This window comes from Myodes glareolus, chromosome 3 (assembly GCF_982192425.1).
Source record: "Myodes glareolus chromosome 3, mMyoGla1.1, whole genome shotgun sequence".
NCBI classification, from domain to species: Eukaryota; Metazoa; Chordata; class Mammalia; order Rodentia; family Cricetidae; genus Myodes; species Myodes glareolus.
Window position 1 is genome coordinate 67268060 of NC_142028.1, and position 10142 is coordinate 67278201.

Sequence of the window (10142 nt, forward strand, 5' to 3'; positions counted from 1 at the left end):
CACTGTTGACAGCTGCTTCAGAAGGTCAAGGATTTATGTCTGTAGGATTTAGCCTGATGGAGACCCAAGTGACCTTAACAAGCTTTTCTAATGACACAGCAGTGACAGAAATGTTCAGAAATGGGGGCAGGAGTGTTGCTCTGAAGTGTAGGAGAGTAATGGGTGATAAGAGTCAGTGGCAGGGTCAGGGTCCCCCCATGTCACACAGTGACATTAGCAGAACCATCCAGAAAACCCCAGCACTGCTCAGTCATGGTACCGATAAGGGCCGTGCCCATAGCAAATACAAGATAGCCTCGACCAAAGCCGTCTTCACTGAGGTCTCTGGAGCCGGCTGTGTAACTTCTTCCATGTGGACTGAGCATGTCACTCCATTTTTCTCCTTGAAGTACAGACACAATTGTAGATATTTCATTTGTATGCTGCCAAAATAGGCAAAAAGCACATAGAGGAAGCAGCCTTATTCCAAAAAGCACAGCTCAGGAGCACAGGAATCTCTCTGGGTAATAGGAGAACACAGTAGCGGATCCTCCGAACAATGGGTGCCTTTTGTAGATTAGAAGCTGGCACCAGTGGATAGAGCAAGTGGGATGAATAGTCACCAGGATCGGGCAACAGTCATCTCTGTCTAGACAGTAAAGCCTCAGGCAGGGTTGTGACTAAGATTTGGGGATCCCCGGGGGAAAACTGGGTTTCCATTTCTGGGGTTCTAGGGGTTTTCAGGATCCCAGTCCTGACACACAAACAAGGCAAAGTGTCCCTGGTCTCCAGAGCCCAGTTGAGAAGCCCCTCAAGCACATGCCTCAGCCCTTCACAAGCTCTGCCTCCCACGTGGCTTGGACAGAGTGGGTCCTCTGAAATCGCTCCAAGCACAACCACCCTTGCTCCTGAGATTTCTTTTCCGGGTTGTGTTCCTTCAGGCTGCCAGCCCAGAGTTGTGAGCCCCGCAGGACTGTCACAAAGATACAGCTGCCTGCCTGGAGATTGTCATCAAGGACTCAAGCAGGGCAGGAATCACCGCCTGTTCTGCAGTGTTCCAACGCAGGGTTGAGACCTTGTAGCAGGCGGTGATCCAGAAGGGCAGGGCGCAGGCCCGGGTGTCTGTGGTAACCACCACTGTGGGCTGGGCCAGTCCTTTATTGCCATCCCTCCTGCCAAGGCACTTAACAGTTTGCAAAGTGTTTCACGCCCTCATGTCATTGTAGCCTTTGCAACAGCCCTGTCAGTGGCCATCAATGCCCCCATTCCACGCGAGCAAGCCGAGGCCCTGCGAAGCAGCCTGGGGCTCCCGGGTCTGCAGCTACTTCGGGATTAGAACTCGGACCCCTGAGGCGACTCCAGGCTCCTCCCCCAGGCCGCCCTTCCTCCACGCCACCTCTATCCAGGAGCCTCACTGAGGCCACAAAGCTGGGCTTGGCTCCCACCTCGTTCCTCCTCTGCCGTGGGTCTTGGGCACTAGGAGCCACCCAACGGAGGCAGCGCCGCTGACCGTAAGTACCGGGAAGGGGCGGCAACAATCCTGGGCACTGAGCACCCCTCTCTATACAGATCTCCTGGTGGGCTGGACTGAAGCCTGCCCACGCGTCCAGGCTGAGGATAGAGTGCTGCGGTAGGGCAGTGGAGAGACTGCCCTGCTTCCCCCCAACACACACACACACACACACACACACACACACGAGCGCGCGCGCGCACGCACGCACACCACAAAGCATTTTGGACCCGGTGGCGGTACTAGCCGCTGGAAGGCTGCCAGAAGGACGCCCCCTTCCCAGGTCCACAAGCTCCCAAGCTACCTGGAATAGAAGGAAACTAGGGTCCCTGGGCCCAAGTGGGGAGCTCTACCTTTGGAGTCAGCCACAGTGAGGGTTAGAAAGCAAGAGACGGAGAGGTTCTGTCTTGCACCTGGATAAAAAACGATTTTTTTGGCAGCTGGAGTTAGGGGGCGACAGTGGATCCAGAACCGGCTCCACCAGTCCCCAGCGCGGGCTAGGCGGGAAATATTTTGCAAGTGAGTCTGTCTCGGGCGTGTCTTAGGAGGAACTGGGCAGCCTGCACGAAGACTAGGGAGCCCCAGAGTGGGGGAGTTGCTGCAGCATTAGAGAGTACCAGTAGAAGGAACCCCCCTTCTCCTCCCCCCCTCCCAGAGCACGCCTTGGAAGAGCAGACTGGAGAGGGAACAGTCGCAGATTCTTGCAGCAACCCAAAATAGGAGATAAGGAGCAGGGTTAGCGACATTACTCTCGGACGTCCCCTAGCTAGTAAGCGACAGTGGGAGATCAGAATGCGGTGTTAATCCTTGGCCCTCCCGTAGAGGCCAGAGCTTAGAAAGTATCCGGAGCAAACCTGTGAGGGTCCGAGTACTAGAGCTTCACAGTCACCCCCATCTTGTCCTGAACGGAGGTTCTCAAAAGACAGGCCCCGTGGAAGGCAGCAGTATTGAGGAAGTGTACTGCCTCTAGCTCCTCTGCAGTCCCCGCCAGCCCTTCCACCACCTCTCTGAAAACTCAGCTTTCCTGTTTACCCATTCAGCGTGAATTGAGCGCCTACTGTGTGCTGAGTTTTGTATATCAATCTTAGAGGCAGCCAGCCAGTCAAGTAGGCTTGCTAATTGGACAGACAGATGATAAATGAGAACAAAACAAACAAACAAAAAGAAGACCAAGACTTAAATTTCAAATTGATACTGAGGGCTTAGGAAAACAAAGGGAACTGGAACAGACTGGCTGGAGCAGGTTCAGACCTGAAGTAGTTTGAGAGGAGACCCTAAGGGGATGTTGTAGCAGAGATACCTAAATAGTTAGTTAGGGTCCGGCCACTTAAGGTTCTAGAGGAAGACCATTCCAGGCAGGAGCAATCAAGGCAAGGTCTGGGCAGAGAGAGGCAAGGTGAGTGTGCACGTGTGTGTGTCTGCACGTGTGAGTATACGTGTGTGTGTGTGTGTGTGTGTGTGGTGTGTGGTGTGACAGGGCTGTAGACTCTTGGGGTTGCGAGTTAAGCACAGTGAGAGCTAGCGAAGAGGTTTAAGAAAGAGAAGTGATTTGTGATTTAATGGGCTTCAGGGGGCAAGGAATAGCTCCAAGGCCCATGAGGGGACTGTGGCAGGAATATGGAGAAGGATAATGACAGTTGGGCCAAGGTGGTGGTCCAGTAGTCGTTCCGAACAGCCTCTGAAGCACTCCTGTGCACACTCAGGTCCACGTGGTCTTGGGGAGAGGTAAACACGCTCACACCCCATCAGTGTGCCAACTCCAGGTACACTCATCTGACCCACCTGTCTACACCCGCTGAGTCACCCAGAACTGGGAGGAAGATGAGCCAGCCTGATCAGTCCCTACAAAGCCGTGGCCAACAGCCAACCCAGGGGTGGCTAGGATCCCCCAGGCCCTGCTGTCTCTACATAGCTTCTGAGATGAGTGCTGTCCTAGGAAACAGACCCAAACCCCTGTGCATTTCCTCTGATGCCAACCTCCTGCCTTTACTACCGCTGACTGTGCAATGTTGGCAGGCCTTGGCGAGGGGGCGATAACTAAATATGTAAGAGCACTGGCTGCTCTTCCAAAGGACCTGGGTTTGATTCTCAGCACCCACGTGGCAGCTCACAACTGTCTCTAACTACAGTTCCAGGGGATCTGATGCCCTCTTCCTGCCTCCAACTGCGCCAGGCACCCATATGGTGCATAGAAATATATGCCAGCAAAATTCCTACACCTAAAAGTAAAATGTAAATAAAAAGAAAAATTATTACCAGGTCCTTTCTCCTCTTCCAGCTTCAGTGGCCTCTTTGTAGGATAGGTTCACAACATCATGCTGTCGAGACGTCAATGAGGGAACAGTTTTCAAAATTGTGACTTGGGGCTCAGTCAGTACTGGCCTAGCCTGCCCGAGGCCCCAGGGTTCCATCCTCAGTACCACATAAAATGGGCATGGTGTTACACTCCTGCAAAACCCACACTCAGGAAGCAGAGGATGGAGGACTAGAATTTCAAAGTTATCCTTGGCTACACAGAGAGTTCAAACCCATTTCGAGATGCTATCTGAAAAGGAAAAGAAAAAAAAGGGGGGGGATCTGAGGTGGGTATCCAGGAAGAGAAGGAAGAACGTGGGCCTAAGTCCAATCCTCTTCATGCAAATTCCTGGCCTGCCTGCGCCCTGCAGTTATGAGTCACCAGCACTTATCGGACACTTGATGTGACTTGTAGTCCCTGTCATTTGATTATCAGCTTCTCCATCCATTAGCTGGAAGGGGAGTGGGAGTCACTCCAGGGTGCCCCCCCAAGGGTTAAATGAGGAGGGGAGAGAGAGAGAGAGAGAGAGAGAGAGAGAGAGAGAGAGAGAGGAAGAGAGAGAGAGAGAGCTCGCGAGTGCCACGGTAAAGGGTCATTGTCTGCAATATACTCTAATGCTGACTGGGCGGGTTGCATATTCCCCACGAGTCTCCGTGTCTTATCTGCATCTTGGGAAGGGTCATTACCTCTTAGGATCCTGGTGATGACTGATCGGGTCCACCCAAAGAAAAAGCTCAGTGAGTGTGGGCACGGAGGTGCACACCTTTACTCCCAGCTCTCAGGAGGCAGAGTCACTAGTTCCAGGCCAGTCTAAGCTACTTTGTGAAACTTGTTTTGTATTTAAAAAAATAAAAATAAAAATGGAGGGGTGGAGAGATGGCTGAGCCTGAGCTACATAGTGAAATTTGTCAATCTTTCTCTTTCTTTATTTCTCTCTTTCTTCCTTTCTTTCTTTCTTTCCTTCTATACAAGGTCTTGTGTTATAGTCCTAACTGTCCTGAAACTCACTGTGTAGACCAGGTTGGCCTCAAATTCATAGAGATTTACCTGCCTGCCTCTTCCTCATGAGTGCTGGGATTAAAGGCATGTGCCACTGTACCCAGCTTGTTTTGTTTTGTTTAAAAAGAAAGAAATAAAGAAAAAAGAAAAGAAAGGAAAGAAAAAAAAAGAAAAGAAAGGAAAAGCCAGGCCTGGATTGAGCAGTTAGCAGATCTATCAAAGGACCAGAGTTCAGTTCCCAGCACCCCCATAGTCTGGTGGCTTACAGTGGTCTATCAACGCCAGCTGCAGAGGATCCTACACCCTCTTCTAGACTCGGTGGCATGTGCACATATATAAACAATAACGCACATCCATAAACAAAAAATATTTTTAATAATTATTTAATTATAATTAATAGCTAACAAATTAACCATTAGCATAACGGTTTTCTTCATTGTTCCCTCAGGTGGGCACAGTGCCCCCCTCCCCAGCCGTGAGCAAGCACCATGGACTGGAAGAAGCTCCAGGACTTGCTGAGCGGTGTGAACCAGTACTCCACAGCCTTCGGGCGCATCTGGCTGTCGGTCGTGTTCGTCTTCCGGGTGCTGGTGTATGTGGTGGCGGCTGAGCGCGTGTGGGGTGACGAGCAAAAAGACTTTGACTGCAACACCAGGCAGCCTGGCTGCACCAACGTGTGCTATGACCACTTCTTCCCTATCTCCAACATTCGCCTCTGGGCCCTGCAGCTCATCTTTGTCACGTGTCCCTCTATGTTGGTCATCTTGCATGTAGCCTACCGCGAGGAGCGGGAACGCAAGCATCGCCAGAAGCACGGGGATCAATGTGCCAAGCTGTACAGCCATCCTGGCAAGAAGCACGGTGGCCTGTGGTGGACCTACCTGCTCAGCCTCGTCTTCAAGCTCATCATTGAATTGGTCTTCCTCTATGCCCTACACAAGCTCTGGCACGGCTTCACCATGCCGCGTCTGGTACAGTGTGCCGGCGTGGAACCCTGCCCCAACACCGTGGACTGCTACATCGCTCGGCCCACAGAGAAGAAGGTCTTTACCTACTTCATGGTAGGCGCCTCCGCTGTCTGCATTATTCTCACCATCTGCGAGATCTTCTACCTCATCTTCCACAGGGTTATGCGAGGCCTGAGCAAGGACAAGTCTACAAAGAGTGGCATCTCCCCAAAGTCCTCCAGCCGAGCCTCCACGTGCCGCTGTCACCACAAGCTTCTGGAGAGCGGAGACCAGGAACCAGACCCAGGCGATACCAAGCCGCAGGCCTCAGCTCCGAATCTGACCCCCATTTGAACCGCAAGCTGGAGGAGTGAAGCAGGGAGGTGCTGTGGGTGGAGGGGTCCTTGGGGGGGCTGGGCGCCCCCACTTTGAATTCACTAAGCAAGCCAGTTTTGTTTGATACAGATATTCTGGGTTCTGTGCTGGCTATCTGGTATAGGTAGCATGGCAAACCCAGCTTCAAAGAGACATTTAGATTAGCAAATTAACTACATGCGTGCAAGGATCTATTTAGCTGAGCTGGTAAGCAGGGCTTCTACCTACCCCAGGGGCCTGCCAGGCCAGGCAGCCTCTCAGAAAAGCACCGTGGAAGAGAGAAATGGAGGGAGCTCTCCAAAAGAGGTAGCAGCAGCCAAAAGAATTGGGGGTCTCAGAGGAGGGGTGCTGGCCCGGGAAAGGGGACAGCCATCCAGAGAGAGTGTTTACACCCCCACCCCCATGAGAAGCTGCTCGGGTTCCTATGTGGAATGTTCTAGAGGCCAAAGAACAAATGTAGAAAGTGGTATTAAGTCTTGTCATGTCAACTGCTGCTTGGGACACCCAGGGGTCCGCTGGATCGCCCTCTTCAACCTCCATCTTCAGGCAGCAATACTCCTCTTCCTCCTCCAGGGTGCTCAGTCCACTGCACCCTATGGCCAGGACCTTGGGGGCATGCATAGAACGGGTACATCCTAGTCAGTTTCCTTTAAAGCAATAAAGTTTCGTTTTATACAATTTGCCTCTCTCCTCCATTCTCCCTAACTTCCACCCATAGCTCCCTGCAGTCAGAGGAGGCAGTCCCAGAGTTAGGAAAGAGCCCTTGGGCTTCGGGATGAAGCTACTTTCAAAGTGTGACATAGGCTGAAGCTGAGACTGAGAAAAGGTGGAAAGGTGGAGTTGCTGGTGGTAACTGTTGTCAGGAAACCAGGGGGGGGGGGGCATACTCACATTAGGATTCTACTTGTGGCCACCAGAGGGCGCCTCCAGCCTTTTTAAGTTAGACTGATCTGAGCACACACAATCACCGACACTCCTAAAAAGTCACACTCGCTTCTTGGTCACTCAACCCGCATCCCCACCCTGTGTGCTCACACAAGACCTGCTATTCATACGCACACTCATGGTAAAGTAAGTATATAGCTACCCTAGAGACTGCTCACATCCCAGCCTCACCCAGCAAGCAATTCGTTCAGCTCTGTCCATTCCCCTACCCCCCCGCCCCCCGCCCGCCCCTGAACTTTCTCACACCAGCCCTAAGAAAGGTGTTGGGACACCCTAAGTGGACCTAAGCCCAAAGTGCCAGTCCTGGGGAGGCAGAAGCACAGACTCAGCATTAAAGCTCTGCTCACAGGCTCGATCCAAGTGCAATCGTGACCTGCAGTTGAAGGGAAACCAATATCCCAAGCCACACCAGAATATGAAGCAGAGCCTTGTGCAAACATAGACGAGTCCTTGGGAACATTTAGTGACCATTAAAACCAATGCCAAGAGCTAGAAAGTCAGGAGTCAGTGGGTTGACAGCCAATGAGGGCAAAGAGGGGTCAGGGCACCTCGCAAACACAACAGGCCGTGGTTCACCTTTGCTCTCTGTGGCCGTTAACAGGTGGGTGAGTCAGCCCAGTTTAACGGCTCTGGGCTAGGCTGATCATTTCCTGAACCATCCCCTTCCCCTGAATTAAATCACTGCCTCGTCATTTTGCAGTACACTTTCACCATACACTTTGATTCAACTTTAAGAACTTCTGCCTTACCATCAATACAATAGGACCTGTGTCAGCCAAAGTCCCAACAGAAAAAGCATGAATGTGTCATGCTTTGTAAGGTAGGCAGGGCATAGAATCAGCCAGGAGAGTCTATGAGGGACTGTCTGGATCGGCCTAATAGCAGACAGCCCCTCAGAGACCGAGGTCTTGGACTGAATAAAAAGGAAAGTGTAAACTGAGGAACCCGCTCTGAGCTTTCTAGCTGAAGTCCTCACGTCCCTGCTGCCCATGTCTTCCTTACCATAACAGATTGCAGTCTCAAACTGAGACAATATAAGCCTTTTCCTCCTGAGGTTGCTTTGCGGGTGTTTTGAAAAGCCACATGAAAAATAACTACTACTGTACCTAAGGAATGGTACTGTCACTTGGGGTGAGGGAAGGGGTTAGTACCAACGTGAGAATGAGCTGTAACTAGAGGATGCATTTCATCACACACACACACAAACACACACGGCAATAGTCCCCACCCCCACCACTACACTCTCCCTCCGCCTCTGGTTCACGGTTCACCTGCCAGTGGCTCGCACTGACCCAACCCAACCGGAAGGCGGTGCACAGGGGGCCCTGCTGAGTCTGTGGGTGCAGGTGAGCCTCCCAGGGCTCAGAGCAGGGTGGGGCAGGGTGGAGAGTCGCTCTGGGGGGCAGAAGAACTCAGCGCTACACTTGGAACAGTTCATTCTGGGAGGACCGCTCAGGAGATCAAAGGAGACAGTAGGTGAAACATTAGCGCACTGCTGTCAGGGCCAGGAAATGCCTAGGAGAGTCTCTGGTGATTGGGCTCTATCCAAGCAGCTCTCGGCCAGGGCTGGGCAGTTATAAAGGTCTCTCTACTTGTTTGTTACTACAGATTTCAGGATTTTCCCTCTTTTTTTTTTCCCTTCCTTTAGTTTATTTTTTTTTATTTTTGATCATGTTTATATACGTCTGTGTGGAGTGTTTGTTCACATGAGTGCAGGTGCCCATGGTATGCAGAAGAGGAGGTCAGACCTCCTGGAGCTAGAGTTACAGGTAGCTGTGAGCCTCCTGATATGGGTGCTGGGAACCAAACTTGGGTCCTCTGCAAGAGCAGGAGATGCCCTTCACCACTGAGCCACCTCTCCAGCCACGGTTTCAGTAACTTCTTGGCTAGGAAGTGGTGGTGTCCCCTTCCCCTCCTCAGTGCTGGGACTGTGTCCGGTTTGAACCTGTGCAGTCCGTCCTTGTGTGTGCTGTCTTGGTCTCCGTAAGCTCACATGAACACCAGTCCTCTTGTGTCTGGATGACACTGTTTCCTTTGGAGTCCTCCGCCACGTTTCCTCTAATTCTGCATAGATCCCTAAGTCTCAAAGGGAGGGCTTAATAAAGACACACCTGCTGCGTGAAGGAAAATCAACTATGTTTTTCAATGGATTGTCCCTGGGCGTATCCACCACACTCTGGGACAGCCCCAGGCCCGGGAGGAGTTGGCCAACACAAAAGGAACTCCATGTTTTTTGTGTGCTTTTTGTTTCCTTTTGGAATTTTTGTCCTAATGTTTTGTTTTAAGTTTATTTTGGCTTTCTTATTGTTTGTTTGTGTTTTTTTCTCTTTGGAGAGAGAAAGAACATGACTTTGGGTGGATAGAGAGATGGGGAGGATTCAAGAGGTGTTGGGGGAGGAAAAAGAATATGACCAAAATTATATTGCATGAAAAAAAATTAATAAAAAGAAATTTTAAAAGTTTCGTGTCACCCAGGGTAGTCTTGAACTTGCCATGTTGCTGAGGATGACTTTGAACTTCTGACCCTCCTGCCTCCATTCCCTGAGTGTTGGGTCACAGGTGTGCACCATCACTCCCTGATTGCTGGGGTACAGGTGTGCACCATCATGCCTAGCTTTTGAAATGCTGAGGATCAAGCCGAGATCTCTGTGCTTGTTAGATGTGAGGGTCTGAATGAGAATGGCCCCGTAGGCTCATATATGTGAATGTTTGGCCCCCAGTTGGTGGACTGTTTGGGAAGGATTTGAAGGTGTGGCCTTGCTGGAGTAAGTGTGTCACTGGGGGTCCAGCTCATGCCATGCCTGTCTGCCCGCCACCATGTTTCCCACCGTGATGATAATGGACTAACTCACTGAAACTGTAAGCAAGCCCCCAACTAAATGCTCTCTTTTATAAATTGCCTGGGTCACGGCGCTTTGTCCCAGCGACAGAACAGGGGCTGAGATACTAGACAAGCACTCTCGCAACCGAGCCTCCTTCCTAACCCCTCCAGCATCTTTCTGGTGGTGTCAGATGTCTGGCAAAGGGGGGCACAGAAGTCACAGCAACTAGAAAACATCAGTTCTTCCAGGGGGAACCGAGGGAGGGCGCG

General features: G+C 51.5%; 1 protein-coding gene across 1 annotated transcript; it reads left to right on the top strand.

Annotated features, from left to right (window-relative positions):
* The first annotated feature begins 1160 nt into the window (after nucleotides 1-1160).
* Gjb3 (gap junction protein beta 3) lies at nucleotides 1161-6784 on the top strand. The gene is made up of 2 exons (XM_048434627.3): nucleotides 1161-1490; nucleotides 5233-6784. The coding sequence occupies exon 2, from the start codon at nucleotides 5273-5275 to the stop codon at nucleotides 6083-6085; it is 813 nt and encodes a 270-aa protein (XP_048290584.2). The 5' UTR covers nucleotides 1161-1490; nucleotides 5233-5272; the 3' UTR covers nucleotides 6086-6784.
* Nucleotides 6785-10142: the final 3358 nt, after the last annotated feature.

What these genes read in the sequence shown, in the direction of transcription:
- Gjb3 (XM_048434627.3), top strand. Translation starts at nt 5,273, where the DNA reads ATGGACTGGAAGAAGCTCCAGGACTTGCTGAGCGGTGTGAACCAGTAC.